Source organism: Phaethon aethereus (genome assembly GCF_964289735.1).
Source record: "Phaethon aethereus genome assembly, chromosome: 1".
Classification (NCBI taxonomy): domain Eukaryota; kingdom Metazoa; phylum Chordata; class Aves; order Phaethontiformes; family Phaethontidae; genus Phaethon; species Phaethon aethereus.
The window spans coordinates 187,233,818-187,256,853 of NC_138575.1; the positions used below are offsets into that span (position 1 = coordinate 187,233,818).

General features: G+C 39.4%; 1 protein-coding gene across 2 annotated transcripts in view; it reads right to left on the minus strand.

Moving 5' to 3' along the window:
- SUGT1 (SGT1 homolog, MIS12 kinetochore complex assembly cochaperone) overlaps nt 1-22,340 on the minus strand; it is a gene marked incomplete at its 3' end in the record, with an annotated part of 29,732 nt that extends 7,392 nt beyond the window's left edge. The window contains exons 1-10 of one of the 2 annotated variants that reach the window (XM_082002698.1): nt 21,260-22,340; nt 21,130-21,175; nt 17,545-17,635; nt 16,265-16,334; nt 15,847-15,917; nt 10,936-10,989; nt 9,195-9,211; nt 8,172-8,197; nt 7,462-7,558; nt 6,318-6,425 (exon numbers count right to left, since the gene is read on the minus strand). In XM_082002698.1, the coding sequence (XP_081858824.1) occupies nt 6,318-6,425; nt 7,462-7,558; nt 8,172-8,197; nt 9,195-9,211; nt 10,936-10,989; nt 15,847-15,917; nt 16,265-16,334; nt 17,545-17,635; nt 21,130-21,175; nt 21,260-21,681 (1,002 nt within the window). In that variant the 5' untranslated portion in view covers nt 21,682-22,340. Of the gene's footprint in view, nt 1-6,317; nt 6,426-7,461; nt 7,559-8,171; nt 8,207-9,194; nt 9,212-10,935; nt 10,990-15,846; nt 15,918-16,264; nt 16,335-17,544; nt 17,811-21,129; nt 21,176-21,259 lie in introns of those variants that run through there. The other variant, XM_082002699.1, reaches the window with a different exon arrangement.
- Between the last annotated feature and the right edge of the window lie 696 nt (nt 22,341-23,036).

Sequence of the window (23,036 nt, forward strand, 5' to 3'; positions counted from 1 at the left end):
TTCTAGTCATAAAAGTAATTGATTTTTTAAAACCATAAGAGATTTAGACAAGTTTGTCTGCAGCCTAATACAAGTGCTAGCTATCAGAAAAGATGCCACAGAGTTACTCTCAGAAGCTATTCTAAACTATTTCATTGGTAGTACAGGGACACAAAAACCCCTTACTTTAAGATGACTGGCATAAAAGAGCATTCGTTCTATTTTAAGAAAGAATTTCTCCCCTTAGCCACAGATAAACACAACGCTAGTTAGCCAACATTAATTTTCTAAGTAGAAGCTTACTGTTAAAAAGCCCAAACTTCTGACAAACTAGATTTCATTTGAAATTACGTTCTGGGACAGCCATTGCCAGTTTAACTGAGAAACATTAAAAGGGAAAGAATTTTTATCTTCCTTCTTCGAAGGATATTCTGATGTACACTGACAAGTTACAGGAGTATTTTCTAATTTCTACTGTGTTCTGTATTTTAGAGTCCATGCTAAGGGAAAGTTCACTTACCACTGGCAAATTTGTGTCAAGTTCTGACAAGATGGACGAAGGAAATCAGAACTGGCAAAGCTTAAGCACTAGTTCAGCCATTAATTTTAAGATGTATCAAAAAATACCCTTTCAAATTCTGATGTTTTGCTATATTAAACACAAGAAAATGAGAATTCAGGGCTTCCAGTGAACTACATAATTATTTACTGAGCTACTGACTGCTTTGTCCACGTTGTAAAATTTAAGTGTTTAGAGTTGTCATTTTGCAATCATCTCATGTATTTTGTTACCTAAATTTAAGGGTAGGACAAAATAGCACTATCTTCTAAAAATGTATGACGTATTCAAACTTAACTCTAAGATAATAGGCACATACAGTTTTGGGATCCTAGTTATTCAAAGACCTTTTATACATTGCTTATATTCTGAATTCCAAGATCTTTGGTCCATAACTTTAAACAAAATATACTGAAATGAAAATAACTCTACAGTGTTATCACAAATAAATGATAATATTGCAACAGAAAGGACTTAGCATGCACCTTTCAGTTTCTTTGTCAGCTATTACTATGGAGAACTGAGTGCAAAACAGTCAAAGTTTCCACCTCATTGATATTACATAGCAGCCACTTGTTAAAATTTTCAATTTTAGAGAAGGAGACAGCAATACAGATTATTTAGGTATCCTAAAGCTCTTTGTCACCACATCCTCAATGTCAACCATCTTCTCTTAAGACAGAAAAACCCTTATGCAGAGTTTTCTTTTATGTATTTACATAATGCATGGGTGCGGACTTAATATGCCTGTTTAAAATATAGTTCTCAGAGTATGAGCAAGTTTAAATGTCTCACACCCAACTGAAGAAGAAAAAATAAAAATCAAACTTATTTTGAGCCAAGTGTCATGCCAATCATTGGGAAGGTTTCTTTATGGTCTAGCCAGGAAATTGCTCCAACTAGCCCTGCCTAAGAGATGCAAGAAATTCCAGAAAAACATCCAACTCTTATCTTAAATATCAGTTTATAATTTTCAGAAAACACTCAAGAATATATATTGGAGATATGTATCTGCATGAAGGCCTCACAGAGAAAACAAGTACATGAGAGCAGAGAAGTCTGCATTCAAGTGTCTGCAAGCAATTTAATGAAAATATCCAAAATGAGAAAGTATCTTTTAAGGCTCAGACCGCAACAGTAAGAACCGGCTTTAGTTAAAATAAATCTGTTCCTCTGTTTATCTATTTGTGCATATTTGCCTCTGAATAGAGGCTCTGACGACAGTCCAAGAGTGTGTGAAACAGTTTCACTCTTCGCCTTTTCCTTTACATTTAGCAACAGGCATCAGTGTGCTTTTCCAGTAAGCTGCACAGAGTATTTCAGAGTTTGCAAGGCAAAATGTTGGTCTGACGAAAAGAAACATTCTACTGATGCACACTACCATATTCTTGGCATGAAGCTGCTGAGAGTGTGCTTCTACCTCTGACATCTCTATGAAGTAACAAATGTCAACTGTAAAAGAAGCTGAGGATTTCTAACACTTCCCCTGTTTGCAGTGCAACTTTGATCTCTAATTAAAAGACAGTTCTAGGATAAAGAAACTACTTTTTACCACTTTTTCAAATGGCTCTAATTTGCTGCAAGTCATTGCTTGCAAAAAGCCCAAACCACTAAAAGTGAAAACTCACCGTAATTGTCCTCAGACTATTTGTAGATGCATGAGCAGAGAGGAAGAAAATGAGAAAGCGCTAGCTCAAGTTTCCTTCAAGTTCCTGAGGACACATGTTAGAAGTTCGTACTCATCCTCACTCTCCTCCTTCTAGGTCTAAGGAGATGAAAACCCTGAGCATCACTTAGAACAGAAGACCTAAAGAAACTGATCACATTACACAAGTTTCCAACAGAACATGGAAGAATAGTCCCCTGGAATCCCAAATTCACTGATCAATAGACTGAACAGAAGAAGGAAAAGAAAGCGAGGCTGATTGTGCACAGAGAACGGTTTCAGAACATTACAAATCCTTACACTATTTGTGCATTTCTACTTTCCTGACATATTTTCTGGACAGAGGAAGACCAGCTAGTTTTGTCTTAAAAATATTCAGTCACTCATTTCAAGTTTTTATGCCTTTTTCCTTTTATGACGATGATATTACACACAGTGAGTTACAGGGTATCTGCACACAGTCAACTTCCAAAGCGCAAACTTGCTCCAGCCTTTACATTTTGGCTCCCTCTTCTGGAAATAAGTAAAAAACCAAGTAGCACCACTAATGGATACCCTCCTCCAGTTAACTGCTGAATAAAACCTGCAGTTGTCAGCGTGGCACACTTTCCCCACTTAACCTGACACCCGAATGCAACTGAGGATGACCACCAAAATACACAAAAACCTATCTGTTGTATACAAAGCCATGCTACATATGAAGACCAGATCAGCTTCCATTTCTAAGAGACAAATCTCAAATATATACAGTGCTTCTGGACCTGCTGTTACCTTTCGCTTGATCAGATTACTATAGCAAGGGTCCTCTAAGCAGACACCCTCAACAGATGGGGAGTACAACCAATAACGTCAATTGATCTAGTTATGATCGATCAGCTATGCTATTCATGTACAAGAAAAAATTATTGGCAACAGAGATTAAAGACATCATTCTCTTCCGCAGAATAGCTATGCATTATAGAGCAATTGCCTCAAAGGAAGGACTCAATACAGTTGCGTTCAGCATTTTCTCACATGCACTCTAAGTTGAGGCCTTAGATCATTAGAATTATATGCTGAACGCCGGGTAATTCTAAGTAACACACAACTAAACGTGAACAGGAACCGTAATCAACTCAAAGCTGAATGTGCAAGTAGTGATATCTATTAAATAGCAAATAAACTTTTGAATTAGGTAAAATAATGTCTCCAAGCACGGCAGTAACACATACAGCCACTATTAAAGGCAGTCTGTATCATCTGCAAAACTACTGACAATTAGAGAATGCACAATATTAAGGATGCATAACAAAGAGATTAAGATTTTTATCTCAAACCTGGACTTCACCTACGCATTATGCTGTTCTTGAGTTGGTGTCAAGTGTTTTTACCTCTTCTAGTTCACAGCTTGAAGTTAAAAGTCTGCAGACTATGAACACCAATTTACTTCTGCACACACAGAAACCCTTCAAAGACCTCCAAACATCTATCTATGCTACCTCTGGAAAAGAACAGAGCTAGCAAATGGTACAAACAGGGACTTTGTATTTCAGAGATAGACACAGCATGGATTTATTGAAAGGTATAATTTCTATTTCATTGCTAGGAAAGAAACAATTCTTAAAAGGTATCAATTGCATTCTTCCTCACTGCTAACATTCCCTGAAAGAAACAATCCCAGAGTCTAAGTTCTGTCTGCTCTTTCCAGTTATTTTAGAATTTGTAATTCTGCAAAATACAATTAAGGCTATTTTCTCCTCCTGAATTTGCATCTTTACCTTGATTTCTTTGTATTTATCAAGTGATGATGAATTTCAAGCAGTATTGAGAAATCCCTCTCTAGCTTCTCTTAGTTACCAAAACATGCAGAATTGTTCTATTATCTGCCATTTCTGTTGTTTCATCCTCTATTCATTACATTTATTACTTTTATGAAGTCCATGGGAAACCCAAACTATCCATCACATAACCTGCCCATACATTCCACTCTGTTTCCTTATATATTTCCTCAAATAATTGGAAAATAAAGACCAGACTTTTCATTGCCCAGTAAGACTATATGATGTTAATGGAAACATGGCTCACGCATTCAAAGCGGCAATAGAAAATAAAGCAGTGTGAACACATGCAGTTATTCTTATCTGAAATTATTAATCCACAAGAACCAATCTGTTCCCGTCCCATGAAATCACAATTTCTTTAGGACAGTGTAGTCAAAAGTTCATATAACTGGGAAGATGACGAGATTATGTCTTTATTTCCAAGTCCCTACAAAAGGGCTTCATGTTAACAGTACATAATAATTTATAAAAAGTTTGAGAAGTTCTAAATAATAAGATTAATAAGTTTATTCAAAGTAATAACTGCGTATTTTCCATACCACTCATAATAACAAAGCACATCCATAAAACTTTTGAAAAAATAAATCTGAATTTCTAGTATCCAACCGCTAAGACCGCACCATTCCTTTAAAGAACTTAATGTTTTTCAAAGTAAAATATTCTAAGCCTTTAAAGAAGTCTGCATGCTTAACATAGACCTACTTTTAAATTTTTTTTTCCCCAGCCAGACGCCCTCTGCTGGTCAGAACCAGAATTAGCTGGGGCATCATTTAAATTATATTCCTTCGCTACGCCTTCACAGATGTCCTTATTCTATTCTTTTCTGCACGAGGAAGAACATGTTGAAGAACTGACTTCTGCTGTTAGAACACCTCCTGTGTTCTCTCTTACCCTGTTTTGTCTCAAAAATAGTGTCTCACAACTATATAGGAACAGTAACATTTGGAAACAAATGCAAAATATTCACAATTCAGACACTGCCTGAACATAACTACAGCTTTTCAGACCACTTTAGTAGTCTAGCACCTGATTTAGATTGAGGTTCCTAGAGAGTATTCCACAGATTTACCCAGGCTAGAGAAGGTAGCATAGAAAGACAAAGTCAAATCCATTTCAACAGTGCTCAGTAGCATGCAGATGCTTCATAAACGTATTAGTAAACTTCAAGACAAATGAAAAGCGTAACATGAGCTAGACAGGAACATAAAGCAAACCGGACCTCACAGTTACTCCTCTTGACAAGGTCCGTGCCCATTCCACTCAAATTTATATGAATACTAATGCACTAGCAGATTTTCTACATACTTTGAGAACTCAGCTTATCTCCCACAGAGTAAGAGCTCACGTAACTCAATCACAAAACCTCCCCAGCTTCTTTAGTGCAAGAAGTGGAAAAACAAGACCAACTTTCTATGGCAATCCTCTCAGACCATCTTGAAGTCTCTCTTCCCAGAAGCAATTAAAGAACTATTATAGGTACCTTTCCGAGAAGGGAACAGGTAAAATGGAACATGAGAACACAAAGGAGTTTCCAAAAGCTCTGCAGAACCATTGCTGAACTACAAGGAAAGAATCAACAATACATTACTGCTTCAGAGATTCAGGCTTGGCTCTATGGACAAAACTTATGTCTGTCTGTGTGTTATACCAACAAGATATGCCATGCCAGACCACAGTCAGTTTCTTGTTTTTCTATACCTGTAACATAGAAGATACAAAATGCTGAGACAAAAGCATTCTCTCTCACACCATGCAGTTTTCAAGTGTCTCCAAGCAAGTATTATTTCCAGGAACGGCGTGGAATAGACCCTCTTGAAAACCCAAGAACAGTTAACTGCATGGCTAACATTTACCAGCAAGAAAATGTCATGAAAGGGTAAAGAATCATTTCAACACTGAAATCCTCATCATCTGATGTTTATTTCTTGGGCACACAAAGATAACTGCTTCTTAAGGCAAATACTGGCTCACAGAAGTTTAGTAGAAAGGTGTTCGTACTTTGCTAATACCTGAATTTTAAGAGTGAAGACCACAGTCTTTCTACAGCAACAGATAAAAGCATCCTCAACATAACTGTCATTTGCACTTGAGTAAGCACCATCATATTACGATTTCTGATATTTGCACAAGTTTAAAAAGCCTCCCACTGGCTGAAATGCACCTTGGAGAAAGAAAAAGCAATTCTGTATGAAAAGCAAGATATTATGACCATTGCAGAGAGGCAAGACAATAGAGCAGAAACGTTTTCAACATCAGAACAGTCAAGAAATTATTTACACTTTAAGAAGCTTACCTTTGTTGAAAGCACTTTAAATGTACTTTGCTCTGGCACTACAGAATGAAGAAGAACAAGCTTTAAGTTGTAGTCTTCACCTGATGGAAGTCTCACTGATGCATTCATCTGTTAACAGTTGAAAACACATCTCTGGTCATCTTTGAGAGCAGTTTTCCATTTCCAAGTAAAAAATTGTCATTTGGCACCAAGATTAAGTGATTAAATTAATGACCCTTCACTAGGGCACTTAAAGCATCAGGCGTCAGAATTTCAGATGACACCATTACATTACTGCATTATTGAATGAGGTGTTTCTAAAGTACACTAGAAAAAGAACAGATTTCAATTCTTAGCCAGCAAGTACTCAAAAAGCCTATTATCTTGTCAGCTTGATCTGCATTCTTTGGTGAGAGAATTACATGGCAAATGAAGTATCAACACATTAATAACGTAACGTGAAAACAACGAGCAACTTCCCATCTAATACACACAAACTATGTGGTAAGTGCTCACACAATTTTAACAATCTAAAGCAGATAGTACAACCAAGTTCATGCAATAGTAACTTAGTTGAGAATAAGAACCTAACTCTTCAATATTCTCAGCTAAATTAAACATGAATGTGACCGGTACCACACACAGTATTACAGTAGAGAGATTACTGTACTTCCCCGAAATATGTATTTTGCTGTTATTAACAATTTTAGTAATGCCCAAACCAAGAAACACCCACCCACCAACATTCATTTTTTTTCTGTAATTGTCCTAAAGCAAGATACAACTCATTCAAACCTATTTTTAGAACACCTTGCCTTTGTCCATTCCTATTCCAGATGCATGCATACTCAAGTATTTTAAGTCCAGATCACATCCTCCCTCACCCCTCCAAACACACAGGCAGCTGAAAACCAGACGTTCCCTTTGCAGCACACACCACACTACTGCTTGTGTATAAATGCTATGGACACCGCTGTGGCAACAGATCCTGGTTCACTTGATTGGGCACGCACACATCTGCAGCATAACTGTTCATAAAAAAAGCCTCAGGCAGAAGACCTCGTGTACCATTTTTTTCATGCTCTTGCAGCAGATAACCTTCACTGGTTTAATTATTACATCTTAGGTAGTCTAGGGATGCGTATCAATCGGCAACACAAATCACCTCTTTCTCCGAGAACTGCACACTGACATCATCCTTCTGTGCATTCTTGATCATTATAGTCACAATTACTTGGGATTCTGTTTGGTACCAGTCATATCTAAAAACAAACAAACAAAAAACACAGAAAAGGAGACAGAGAGGAAAACCTGGCTGCAAAGAGTTGTACAGAAGAATACCAAAAGCTGAAACAGTACATTATGTAGTTTAATGGGGGAGAGAAGACATACAGAATTAGATTGCTCCAGTTCATCTAACAGAGCAGTTGCAGAACTGACAAGGTAAGTAGTTAAAGAACAAAGAATCATTTTTAATCAAGAATCATATAAAAATTAGGTCACTTTCTTAACCAATACATTATGTTGCTTACCTTCTGTAAATTAAATGGCACTTTTTAGTTCAGGATCTTAAAAGCATCTCAAAAACATTACCTATACTAGGCACAATGGGCCAGTCTTTGAATTAAGGCCAACATGAGAATTAGAAACAGAAGCCAGAATGCTTACTCTATTCCCCAGTCTCCCAGTGAGGCATAATCTCCTGAAAGTACAACTCAGTCTGAACAGAAGTGATGACACTGAGAAACATTTTGCTTAGACTGCCATGTTCTAAAGTTACAGAAAAAGAATTATCTTGCTTCTTCAATCCCCAAGTCAAAGAACAGTTATATGACAATTATTTTAATTCTCACAGTAAAGCTAAAGTCAACTTACTTGATCTTTGGTGGCAGAGGTTGCTGCTGTGTATTCTAGTTGAAGAATATTCCATTGGAAAGAAAGTTGTATCAGTGTAAGTGAAAATATACCATGAAGTACTACCCAAAGACACAAATCATTTTCATACTGATTGTTCCCCTTTTCTTGATTTATGAGCATTAACATACAGGTGAAGTTTTTCACTGTTCTTCTAGCCATTTACGCCAGATTAAGAATTAAGATGTTTTAATTTACATTAAATATGTCAGTCTGTAGCTCAGAATACTGGTCAGCTATTTTATATAGAGCAGTAAGTTTAGCTTTAACTCATTTTCTTCCTGGGTAAGAAGTATACCTAAGAGACATATGGTGGCTACATTGCTAATCTAAAAGTCATGAAGGAAACCTGAAACAGATCCGAGAACTTAGGATGCAACTTTCAAACATAAAAACCTTTTAACTGTAAGATTTGTCTTTACATACACCCACCATGTTTTGTGTACACTTTCCTCCTCCATCCTAGTCTTAAAATGTAAAAAATGGAAGTAACTATGAAAGAGGGAGCAGAACATCCAATGCTAAGTCTCATTTTTATCAAAAAGAGGGGACCAATTTCAACACTTCTTCTAAAGATTTACTGAAATCTCAACAAGTTACAGCAGAAAAAAGTCTGCACAAACCACCTGCAAGCTACTGGAAAGTTACCTTCTAGCAGTCACAAGCAATTTAGTACTGACAAGATGAGCTGGTTAATTTGTAGAATTAGGCCACAAACTGCAAGCAATAAAGTTAAAATTGACTTTAATGAGTACACAGTAATTGCCAGATTTGTATGCCATTCCTAAGTGTTTCCAGGGCTCAAATTTTGCAACCTTGGTCTCAAATAATATAACATGTTTAGAAAAGTTAAATCCTTCAGAACTGCATGCAATAGAAAAGATTATTTTTAAAGCCTGAAAGTTGTAAGAAGCCAGTGAAGTCTAAAAGTATGTTCTAGCTTAACAAAGAAATCGGAAATGTAAACATATTAAGACATCTTACCATTTCTGTCTGTGATGCTGCAGAAAGAAAAAAAGTTGCACTTTCAGAAAAAGACATATTGAACTTAACATGGAATGTACTTATTCCAGCTTTCTTCAGTTACTCCAGACATCTGCATTTATTCCAGTTTCAACAGGACAAGAGTTAAAAACATGACAGCTCTACCTCCAGTATTTTGCTTTTATGACAATCTACTTTTTATGCAGATGTCAATCAGCAACTTGTGCGAAGGAACAACTGTAATACAAACCTTGTTCTGATTAACAGAAGGAAGAAGCTTTCCATTACTTTCTCTTGCTTATCAGAAACCTATACAGAACTTCAATGAAAGCAACATCACAGCAAACAAAAGTTTTAAAAGTCACTTCCCGCAAGTCTGTACTAGGTTTATCATCCATCCACAGCACAAAGTTTTCTCATCAAATCTGTATCTCATGTTGGCAAACAGTTGGGGAATAAGATGGAAACATGGTCACTTATATGACCTTAAATATACTGTAATACTTGGATCTGAACTGGAGTGGTCAGTATGACATCTAAACATTTTCTCCTAAAATATTTCAGATTAAATATGTCTGAAAAGAAAGAAGCCTTCCCTTGGCTTCTTTATAATGCATACTGCTAAAAGGAGAAAGATTAATTAAAGAAGGATATTTAGTTGTAATTAAGAAATCAGAGGTTTGGGGGGTGTCTTTTTTTTTTTTCCCCTGAAGTATCAGATAATTAAGAAAATGGCTCAAAATAGAAAAGACAGGGATGAATATTCAAGATAAACCAGGACAACTGATTTGAATCAGACAAAGCACTGCAAAAAGTAATTATGACATTAGAGAAAAGTGTCAATTACAACCTCTTTCCTTGAGAGGGCAGAGGAAGGTGTCACCCTTACTCTTTGCCAGTAAGACCATACATGCCGATCACTTACCTGGTTTCTCCAAATAAAAATAAACCTGGCAAAAATGTACTATGAAGTAGAAATTTGTTCATTCCTATACAATAGGGTTCTCCTGCATTTGGTTTTTAGTCAGCAGGTTGGCTTGGATTACTTCTACTGCCCCATTCTCCAGTCTGCACCACAAAGATGGGGGAAGTCAAAACGAGTAGAGGAAAAAACTGAATCAGTTATAGTGTTCTACCTCATTAAAATCCACAGGCAGTTTAAGCACGGTGGATGAGTTCATTGCCAGGGCTGAGAGTTTGCAGGAAGGTATGAGAGGAAACTATAATCACACTCACTGACTACCACGGATAAGACACTAGAGCAGCAATTAGCACCTGACTAAAGCACTCTCTGTATGGAATCAGAGTAAAATCCCCAAATTTCCGCCTCTCTTCCCAACTTCATGTTGTGCAAGACTTGAAAATTGATTTTGCTACTGTTTTTAGAGAGCAAGCTGACACATGCTTCCACAGTTAAAATTAGCTAGCAGCTGTATATGAAAGTGAGTTAAAATTAATGATGATTGTTTGAACTTCAAATAGGTACTCCTCTGTCACAACTAATTATTACATTAAAAACCCAATATTAATGTTCCTCTAAATCTGAAGTACAGAAGTGTTCAGGATGTACATGGTGAATGAAAGAAGAGATAGGAAAAAGTGACTTTTTTTTAAGCAAAAAATTATCTTATCTTAGTCTAAGTAAGATATAAGCTGTAAACCTTTGAAAAACCATGACACGGCTTCAAAGCACAGGGCAGGCATATCAAATCCCTTATCAAGTAAATGTAGTTTCTCTTACCGTTTAGTGTGTCCTCACATCTTTTAATCCAAATTGTAAAGGTATCATCTACATCTAGATGAGATTAAACACAGTAACATTAAAACTCTTCAAGTACTACATGTATTGCATAAAGAACAATTCCTTACAACTGCCAGCTGGAATAAATTCAGTCCAAACTGACATGAAATTACTAAAAATAGTATTATTTCCTAGTATCTTCTTGCAACCTCTGTCATTCCAGTTAAGCCTTAAGTGTTTTTATACAATTCTACTATTTAACTCTGTTATATTTAATTAACTTCAAATTAATTTGTACAACACTACATTTTGTCTGAACTGACCCAAATACACTACTGCTTTCCAGTCTGCTCAACCTCTATATAACTGCTTCAAAGCCAGCAGTACAGTTTTACACATTTTTCATTATTCTTAAAATTATTTTTTCAAACACTCAGTCACAGAAAAACACTCAGTCTTTCTAGAGACATATCAGAAGAGATGGTCTGTTCTGAGGACAACCCAAAGTTGCACAAGTTTTCAAAAACACCAAGTATTTTCTCCTGGTGGTTTCACACAAACTCTACAAATACACCTGAAGTTTCAGGGATGTTAGGAATACATAGGTGCCAATTCCACTCTATGAATCAAAAACAAAGAAACAAACAAAAAAAATCACAGAAAAGTTTAGTAAGACCTTGATATTCTAGGAAGCAAACTCCCCACATAGAAGTGAATTCACTGGAAAATAGCTCAAAAGGTAGCAGTGCAATGATAGAGTGATCATCTTATTTGAACAAAATTCCCAGAAAAATCTTTCACAGTCAGAAAGTAAGAAAGTGGCAATGTTACTGACCAACTACTAAGAACAGCTAAACTTTTTATCTTTTTACAATACAGAGAATTCATATTGAGGGAGTTCACGCAGTTAACTACCCAGCAGAGGGCTTGAAGAGGCTCAACAAAGGAGTTCCCAGCAGACATGCATGTAACACCAAATGTGACCCCACTAAAACTTGTAGAAAGTATTCACCCCATCCCCTTCAAATATAAAATGTACATAAATTTTAAGGGGTGCCTTGGGTCTTAAAATTGCTACCCCACTCCGCAAGCCATCTCCTATTCCCATTTCTTCTGCCATCCCTGCCCGTCACCTTAAAAGTTATCTAAATTTCAAGCTACGTTACATTTATGTAATCTCTCAGTTGTTGTTAGGAAAAGATAAAAATGCAAATAATATGTCTGTCTTGACATTACAGTACAATCAGTCACTGATTGCAGTCTTTTCTATATTCATAGAAAGAAGATATCTATTTTCAGATGGAATTAACCAAAATTAACTATCAGAGGCTTCTGTTGTGGGATCCAAGGGCTGTCTTCCATTACCTAATGTATACTTAAGGTATTCAGATGGCTGACTGCAGACTGTTGTCAGAAGTACATGGGGAAAGGAACCAAGATGCAGCAAAGTTAGTTCTGATTAGGTAAGGAAAATTCTTTACTAAAAGAGTGGTCAAACACTGAAGCAGGTTGCCGAAAGAGGCTGTGGAATCTTCACCCTTGGAGATACTTGGAAATCAACAGTAGCAGGACCTGAGCAAACACATGCAAGTTCAAAGTTAATACTGCTTTTGGCCAGGGCATGGAATTAGATGAGCTCCAGAGCTTCCCTGAAACCTAAATTAATCTATAATTTTAAAACTTAGCACCCATACCCTGAAAAGACTTCAAAGTTTTGCAGCCAGGAACGAAGTTTATTAAACAAAAGGGAAATTAAACAGAATAGGTTAATGAGTCTAAGCAAAGAGAAACTGAGTTGAGCCTCCACTGATCCAGCCTCTGTCCTTCAGCAGCAGGTGAGGAATTCTCTTTTTAACTATGGCCTATGACAAGACAGCTATGCAACACAAGCTTTAAAAGAAAGGTCCAGTGTTCTCTTCCCTATCTTCCTAGAAGATTCCCCTTGACAACCACTGCCTCTTTCCCTGCATCCCAGCACATTTTATAATTCAGGACAAAATAATTTTTTTTTTTTGTACTCTACAATTGCATTATCCTCCCAAAGAACTAACAACTTCTATTAATAACCTTCTAGTTTAGAAAGCCTAACTGGGTCTTCACTTACTGAAAATCTACTAACTCTTAGAATACATGAAAAGTACCTACTAAGACATTTCTTTAAAAAGCTGACACGTTCCACCTTTATGAAATTCATTAGATAGTCACAGCAAAAAAACCAAGAATATTTGAGTATAATCGCCCTAAATCCACGTAACATACTGAAGAGATCACACTGCTTCTTCAATCTAAGGCAAATTAATGAACTCCAAAAATCCACACATATCTAGTCTCATGGTTAAGTGAAAGGAATCTTGCTTCCTAAGGTTATTTTATAAAATAAAGACACATTGCACATTCAACAGTTCATCACGTCAAGCCTTATTTAATTATCACTGTAGGTGGGTAATGGAAAGCTTGCTGTAGTACTGAGAGGAGTGTCAGGCCCAGGGTAACGGGCACAAGTAGGAAGCTCATCATTGTTAGAGTAGGAAGCTCATCATTGTTAGCATTCCAGATCAAGAGTTAAAACAGCCCTTACATCAGCCAGGAACAGAAACATGTACCAGTGTACTTCTGCCCCCTTGCGTGACAGAGACCAGCCTTGCCAGCAAAGAATTCCCCAGCACAGCAATTCTCTCGGAGGCAGCAACAGCTGAAGTCTTCTCTCTCTCTCACCTGCTTAGCCATATGTGGCAGATTTTCCCACTGCGCTGTGTTCATTTTACACTAGCTGCATTTAACTGGAAGTTAATTGTTTTGCCAAAATGCTTATGTTCACAATTGTTTTCACCTGGGATCCATCAAACATTCCACAGAACTGCAAAGGCAAGTTCTGCTACCAACATAAACTTGCCAGCAAATTAGGTAATATATGGAAAGGAATCTACTAAAAATCTGTAGTTTTAAAAAGGCCTTCAGGAGACGACTCATCTCACAGCAGGTCACAGAATTTTATAACAAGATATGGGAAGCACAGCAGAGGCCGTGATCATCTTCAGATGAGAGAGCAATCAGGAAGGACTGGGAAGCTTCAGAAACACTTCAACTCAATAATCAGCAAAACAACAGCAAATAAAATTCAAACAGGTAGAACTCAAGCAATTCAACACAGGAGAAGGCTGTGCTGTATTTCAGGGATTCTGAATTAGCTAAGAGGGTCCTGATTCACTGACTTATGTAAAAAGTTATGTGCAGCTCTGAGTGCTGTTGCACCCTAGAACATAAGTAGGATGTGAGGTTAAATAGAATGGAAAAAAAAAAAAAAAAGAAGTCATGCTCTGGCCTGAGGAGATTTTGTGTATAATCTGTATGTTGAATACCTCCAACTGACAAACTAGAAAGGTGACAAAATCCATGCACATGCAAAGCCTCAAATGGATAGCGGTTGCTTGAGGTGGGGCGAGAGTATGAAAAACTATAGATGAATCATTCAATTAAATTCAAGAGTGATAAGTTTAGAGATGTATGAAAAGTTACCTATCAAGTAAGGAGATCTACAGAAGTCACTGGAAGGAATCATTTCTTTTCATGGGAAGATACTAAATAGAGAACTTGGCTAGATTACAAAGACACATTTGTCTTTCCAGTATAGTGTTCTAGTGTCTTTCTAGTGGAGACTACCTAGTTATCAAATCTACCAAAATGGAAAAAACTTCAGGAAATTTCTTATATTTTAATTGCTATTCCAGAGCAGCCTAAGCAGACAACTAACAGTTGCTGCAATTCCACCACATCCTCCTTCCACCACCATCACCACTGCCCTAATACTGCTCTGCTGCTTCAAGTCTGCTGGTTTCAGCACTCACACCCTTTATTGCTCCATTTCAACACATTAATCTAGGGGGAAAACACTTTAAAAGTAGTAGTTTTCTGCAGACTTAATGCACTGAAAGAAGAGGCTAAACAAGCAAAGAGTGGGAGGGAACACAATCACTTGGCAGCAAGCACATCAATTAGCTTACACTCCCATGAAACTCCAGTTTTAGATCAGAGGAGCAGATCGCTTATTTGGGGGAGGCAAAGTAACTACATTTTTGCTAAACCTTCAGGTCTCAGCCACTGTTACAGATAAGAAAACATACTAGGAAGATCTGAGACCACGACAATGCTTATTGGGTTAGTGCACTTTGCTCTGTGGAACCTTTCAAGGCGCTTCTCTGAACAGGTTCTTCTGCTGTTGGGAAGGGAGGGAGTGGAATGGGGAGAGGGAGAGTGATTTAAAATGAGGGATAGGAGGGAAGAGAAAGAAATCACAACTATCTTGCAATTGCTTTGTTGTATGCTTCCCTGTGTCCTCTGCCAAAGCTTTCAGTATTGATCTACTCCTTTCCTCCTTCCAGAAGAAAGTGAGATTTTTAAAAAAGCTCTAATTCTCCGTAAACTAAAACATGCACAAGTCCAGTTGGGAGACCAACACTAAGAGATTAAAAAAATCCATTTTCTCAGTTTGAATGCCCATCAAGGTGCACGTTCTTTCTGAAGACCAGTCTGTCAAATGGTTTAGCAACTAAAAAATTCCAGCTACATTTAAGGAGCCTGTTCTGTTCAGAAACTTTTCTATTACACATTGCCACCATTTATTTGTAAGACCTCCGAGAAGCAGGAAAACACCCCCCATTTTATAAAGGAAAAAAACCTAAATTAATATACCACTTGCTTAATAATTTTCAAATGCATTTTTAAGCGGTTTTACTCTTTAATGCAGTAATTACACAAACCTTCCCAAAAGCCAGACATCTCAAATCAGGCACCTAATTCATTCGCCTTCTAAAGGAAAGAAAGCCTTTATCTTTACTTTCAGCTAACACATTAGAAAAAGTTTTTTCTCATTAGCAGCGGAGTACTGTGCACACAAGAAATGTTAATACTTACTGTCCAACCTTTGTCCCTCTCTGAAAGACTCTAAAGCAGATGCATAGTTTCTGATATGATATTCACCTAACCTGACATGAATAAGGACACAAGGAAATGGTAATTACTTTTCAATCTAAATGACATTCTGAAGATCACAACATCTTTAGTTTACACACTATATTGGTTAAAATTACACATGTAAGAATTTAAATTGCCTAAAACATGTGTTTTTGAAAAGGCCAGGATGTTAAGATAATCACCCAAACTAAACTGCTTCTTATAACCATGGCTTTATTATGGATGGGTTACAAGCAGTACGGCATTAAATTTATTCATTCATGGTGTTGCAAAAAGCTTGTATAGAGCTATAATCCAAATACTAGTATTGCCCTACAGATTATCACAATATTCTCAAAGCGCAATACATGATACGTACCCTTTTCTAAGGAGTGCCACAGCATTACTGGGGTTGAGTTCTAGGGACTTCTTTGCATCTGCAACTGCATCTGTTGGAAGTCAGTTTAAAGGTCAGGAACATAATAATATGTTATAAAAAGCAGTGAACTGTGAGACTTTCAGTAGTGAAAATTTTGTAAGGTGTACTATGTAAGCTTTCTTAGGTTGCACGCAAATCACTTTGAATTAATCTAGCCACAACTGCTATGGATGAACCCTTCATTCGGCTACAGAGATCTATGTAAGATGAAGCATGACTTAGTCAAACCCTCTATTTAGGTCTGAAGTGTGAATTTGTTTGGTTTTTACTAGAAAGAAAAAATAGATCAAATCTTAAAGTCATCGCATAGTTTGGGTTGGAAGGGACCTTTAAAGGTCATCTATAGTCCAACCCCCCTGCCATGGGCAGGGACATCTTCAACTAGATCAGGTTGCTCAGAGCCTCATCCAACCTGACCTTGAATGTTGCGAGGGATGGGGAATCTATCACCTCTCTGGGCACCTGTACCAAGGTTTCACCACCCACATTGTCAAAAATTTCTTCCTATTATCTCGTCTAAATCTGCCCTCTTTTAGTTGAAAAAAATTATGCCTTGTCCCTATTGCTACAAGCCCTGCTAAAAAGTTTGTCCCCGTCTTTCTTATAGGCCTTGAAGTACCAGAAGGCTGCAATAAGGTCTCCCCAGAGCCTTCTCTTCTCTGGGCTGAACAACCCCACATCTCTCACCATGTCCTCATAGGAGAGGTGTTCCATCCCTCTGAGCATTTTGGTGGCCCTCCTCTGGACCCGCTCTAACAGGTCCATGTCTTTTAATAAAAAAGACATTAAAAGTTATTATATTAAAGACTTAAAAGTTACTCAACTAATCTTTTTCCCAGGCATTATCCAGTTATCACATTCCTACCGTTACAGGATTCAGTCTCTACCAAAAACACAAGGATGGAAGATGCTTACAACACAAAGCTTAAAATCTGCCTAAGAAGTCTACTTAAAAAAAAAAAAAAAAGCTGTCAAGATAATACTAGCCAAAAATCAAATGGAAAGCTGGGTCTGCAGAGTACTCAATTCTGCAAGTTTTGCAGAAACAAAACAATCAAAGACAAATTATAATATTATGCCCTAACTGTAGAATCAGCATATTAAGCTACAGGTAACACTTTCTGTTTTTACTGTATTTGTCTGCAAATTGAAGACATCTTCTGTAAAGAACATGTCATAATACACTTGTAAGAGGATTCTGTGTTGTCTGAAGATGTTACCAGCATATTTCTGTAGAAGAATATGAGCATAAGCTCGTTGACAATAATATTCGGCATCATCTGGATTCTTCTCCAAAGCTGTTGTCAGTTCCTGTATTGACACATAGAAAGACATGAAACGGCACCTCGGAAGTCAGGTAAAATACAGTAATTTTATTAAAAATTAAAAAATACAGGTAAAAACCATAAAAATACAGTACCAAACTCTACCAAGCAAGAGACATTTCAGAAGAAAATATCCTAACTGGCATAACCTGTTGCTCAGTTCTCATCCACAAAGCTTAAACATCAGATCTTGAAGTACAAGGAACCTGCCAATTATATCAAATTCAAGGAGCCTCTTTCTTACTGAGGCAGAAACAAGATTTTGAAATGCCTTAAACATAAAGTCTAATGAACAGGTGATCCTCCATATTCCAAAGACCTGTGTATAAAAATGCTGAGAATTGTAGGAAGGTCTGCTGGATTTAAGAAAGCACTGCAGTATCAGGAATTTGGAAATCAACATGCAGTAAGTCAAAATACCTGTGTGGAGATACCATGTTCAAAGCATTGTAACACATTACACAATATTATTGAGCATAGGAAATTGTTCTGATGTATGCTGAGCACAAAAGCAGGAGAACAAAAGACTTATGCAGCACAGAGCTCACAGGAAATATTGCTGTACAATGGAAATAAGCACAAAGTAGTTCCTTGTTGGGGGGATCAGTGGGTATACAGATGAAAATAATAATATTATGCTCGCTATGAGAAAAGTTTATGACTTCTGCATAACAGAATAAAATCACAGTAACTCGATGGATACACCTGGAAAGAGTACCTCCAATTCTCCCCATAGTAGTGAGATAAGTTCTTCTCTTTGCCAGAAGACAGTAGGTCTTTCAAAGCCACTACAGTACATCTCTAAGTACAGTAACTCTGTTTGCTAAGATGACTGGACTCCTACTCAGGATTTAGCAAGCACAAGGACAGCTAAGATACAGGCTTCAAACCTGCATGAGTATTAGTGCAGTACAGCTGCCAAAACACTGTCCCACCAAAGCCAGAGAAAAAGAGCAGGAGGACCTGCCTTAGTTTTATTCAGATCAGTACCTTGTTCTGTTTCACAGCTTAAACACTTACACCAACTAGGAGTTAAGTGGCCACAACAGCTTCTTTTAGCAGCAGCATGAGTTCTTATCAGCATAAGATAAAAATGTGGGCTATACCTATTTGTAAGACCTTTGGGGTCTCTAAAAAAAGTGGCGGGTAGTAGACAGCTGTAACATGCAACACTTGAACACAGATGTCCTCTTAAGATTTAAAGCCATGAAAAAGCAGTCATTACAGAAATATTCATGGCTATAGGTGTTCCACATGGGACAGACATGAGGTAACGCATATATTAATAGGTGCTGAGAGGTGAAGTACAGCTTCTGATCCTCAAAGCCAAGTGCGGTCTGACTCTGACACTGAACATCACATGCATTTCACAAGCAGAGTCACTTCTGTGGCTGATCACCTCTCATTCTGAACATTATTTCCTGTGATTTACACTGATGACAGAAGCACCAATTAGAATCAGCACACAACGTATGAACGGATTCTTCTACAGAACTAGCTCTCACCCTAGGAAAGCAAAAACAACCCCAACCCCAAGCATCTCGAACAGTATGAAACTCATCTCTTTGTTGGCTTGCAACCAAGTTGCAAATCTATTTCTAAATACATTGGGACCTTTCAAGTCCCTCCATGCTCATGATAAGAGTTTGTACCAATTAAAGGTGCTTTTGGACTCTTGAATCACTTGTGCCTGAATTTAAGAGGGTCACCACACTTAATTCTCATCTGGCAAAACACCTCCCCCAAAAAAAGCCAATGAATGTTTGTTCTGACATGCAGTTTTGATTCTCTCCTAAATCATCACCACTCACATTGCAGACCATTTTATAAATGAAAAGCAAATAGAAAACATCCTTATTCCACAACCTATTTTTTCAACTTTAAGTGACAAAAAGTCATTAAAGAGTTTACAGCTTTATCATTCAGACGGTATTTAAAGATGGATGATGACCTTTCAGTTGTACCAGATCCAGGTGCAAAAAGCTAAGCATGCTCTCCAGGAGTTAAAGGAATCAAAAGTCCTGAGGACACAGTGCAGAAATGCCATGCCAACTGGACACAAGTCTAGTCAGGTGTGGAAGCACTACACAGCACCACTTCTATAGTTTCATGGCCCAGATTAGAAATATTAAGTACATGAGCTAAAAGACCACACCTAAGACCGTGCAAACATGGTGTGCTACCTGTAGATCCAAGCTCCTAAGTCAGCAAAAAGCTACACTGCACTATGGGACCTACCCGTTCAAAGATTATCAAGTACAGTCTGCCTATTCAATTCAGTACTTTTAACAAAGGCTACACAAGTGACACCGGTATTATTGTTTCAAGTATTAAATAATGCCTACAGAATGTATTACATATTAAAGCGTTGAACACACAAAGAACTGAAATATAAACTAGAAAAGCAAAGCAACTATGTTAATACAGAAAAAAAAACCCAAATGCATATTCTGATAGCATTATTTAATCATTCTGAAGACCTTTTAGTGTTGGGGTTTTTTTGGTTTGTTTGTTGGTTGTTTCTTTTTTCCTCACAATGGGAAACTTGGGGGTTTTTTAGATCTTAAGTTAGTTTCACTACACCAAATACATTTGCAAATTGCTTTTTAGACATCATTTATCTTCTGAAAACTTTAATATGCTACAGCCTAAACCCCAAGAAACTGTCAGATTTAGCTTCACCATTTTCTTGATGGAAAGATAATTCAGCATCATCTCAGGCTTCTGCCACCTACTCTATTCAAGCAGAACAGAACAGAACCATAGAACAGGCTGGGTTGGAAGGGACCTGAAAAAGATCATCTGGTCCAACCTTCCATGGGAAAGGCAGCCCAGGCAAGATTATCTGGCACTCTGTCCAGTCATGTCTTGAAAACCTCCGGTGATGAGGACTCTATCAAGTCCTGGGGAGGTTGTTCCAGTGAATTATTGTGCTCACTGTAAAAAATGTCATTCTTATGTTGAGGCGAAATGAAAATCAGTTCTGGCCCCCACAAAATACATAAAGAGGAAAAAAAAAAAATCAATCAGGGCAGAATAAAAACTAATAAAGGTTAAATACAATTCTCCGGTAAGCTTGGGGCTTTTTTAACCACAAATCACAATTGATTTAGTTATTTGAACTGCCATCTACCTACATGGAAGAGAAAGTTGGTTTGGGGTTTTGTTGTTGTCGGGTTTATTCTCCCTTCTTCTTCACAAGAAGACAGCACAACTGTTTTGACAGAACTGCGCTGAACGCCGCGCAGCCAGACCTGACATGAGAGAGGTTTCCAGGGGAAGCTCCGCAAGCCCCCCGGCTCTCAGCAAGGGCAACCGCACAACGCTTCAAGCCGTTCCCCTCGCCCCGACCAGCGGCGGGGCACGCTGCAAGCCCCGGCTCCCTCCAGCACCCTAACACTGGCGGCTCGGCAGGCCGGCAAACTTCCCAAAACCCGAGGGGCAAGGCCCGCCGTCGGCCCGCCCCGCCCTGGCCCTCACCTGCGCCGCCGCCCCCGGGTCCCGGTCGATGTACCCGTCCGAGAACCTGCCGAGGAAACACAACGGCGTTAAGAGGGGGGAAACGGGCACGGGCGGAAAGAGCGCGGGGGGATGGAGGGCGGGGGCTCACCGCGGAGGAGCCGGTCCCGCCGCTGCCGCCGCCATGCCGCCCACCCCAGGAAACTTCTGGAGTCGCTGAGGAACCCGCGCCACGATCCCCAAGGCCGCAGCCGCGCAAGGCCTGACGGGATGCGGAGAGGCGAACCGGACCCGCAAGCTCCTCCCGCGCCTCTCTGGGCGAGGCGGGGCAGCCATGGCTACCGAGGCAGACACGCCTCCCTCGCCTGCCATGGAGGTGGCGGACCGGCCGTGGCAGAGGGGCTCGTAAGCCTTTTCCGCCCGCCTCTTCCTCTCCCGGCGGCGCTGAGGGAGATGGCGGCGGCTGTGGCGGCTTGGCGGCTCCTTCCCTGCCGAAGTTTGCCCCGGATCGCGGGGCCGGCTTCCCAAACGGGGTCCTCGCGGACACGGGAAGGAGCAGCGCGCAGCTGCCATTTGGGGTGCCGAGCCTGAGGGAAAGCGGGGTGAAACTGAGACGTTCGGGGCCGCGGACGCAGAGTCGGCCCGCCCGGGAGGCGCCGGGTTTGCCTGAAGCCCAGCCACCGCCTCTCGCCCCAGCCCGAAGGGTGCCAACACCCGCTGCTGCCGCCGTGCCTCAGCCAGCCCCTCCACCCGCCTGGCAGCCCGAGGCCTCCTCCTTCTTCCTCCTCCGCCCCGGGCTCCCTTCCGTGAAACGCCTCAGAAAAAAAAAAAGCGTCTTCCCACACGCATGCTGAAAAGAACTACGGCCTCAAATTTTTATACTGTTTGTTTTTTTTTTTTCTCCCTGAAATCAGCAGCGGCTGGGATTTGAGAGTGTATGTTTTGCTTGGCAGCTGCCACAGGCAGGAAGGCAGCTGTGAGAGGGGAGGAGTTGCTCTAACTCCACATGCAAGCTCTCGGTTTACGATTTACTCCAGCTTCTTCTTTTGTCAGGAAGGCCTACCCTGCTGAGAACTACATGTATAGATACACCCGGAGGCGGGGTAGGCTGGAGCCTGAGGGACATGGGGAGAGTGACATTTTCACATACAGTTGGTTACAGAACAGAGCCTGCTGTTGGAGACACGCTGATGGAGGTTTTTCTCCACCTTTCCAACTGACATAAACTAAACTGATAAATCATCTTCCCTTTGCAATAGTTGCATCTATGGCACGAGGTTTTGTTGGCAAGCCTGTGGCCTTAAGGTGTTAACACGTTTTTTTCATGTTTCCAGTAAATCAGCAAAACAACTTCCCCGCTCTTAGAAACACTAGTCAGTCAAGCCTTATCATATCCGGTCTCCTAGTATTACGAAATACTTGTACTACAGAAAAAAGTCCCTATTTTATAGTCTAGTTAAAAAATGTTGCCTCCCTCTCCAGTGCTTTCAGCACTCTGAAATAGCCCTCAGGATACAAACTGCATCAGATGCGTGTTTACAAAGCTTACCCGCGTTCCTAGCAGCGTTGCCAGTACTCCCCAGCTGCGGGGAACAGCTGCCAGATAAACCACCACCAGTCAGCTGGCAGGAGTCGCTTGGGTTTGGGTACAGCCCCCCTTCCTGAAAATGGCATGAGGTGTGTTGGATTTGCTGGTGGAAGTCTGACTGTATGGGAGTCAGAGGGAAGAAATGCTGAATTAAAACAGTTTCAACTGCCAAGAAACAGGGCAGCTGTGGCAGAGAACTTGCAGTTTGTGAAGTTACTTGTATTCAACCAGACCAAACTATCTAGTTTGGACTAGATATTAGGAAAAATTTCTTTACTTGAGTGGTCAAGCATTGGAACAGGCTGCCCAGGGAGGTAGTGGAGTCACCATCACTGGAGGT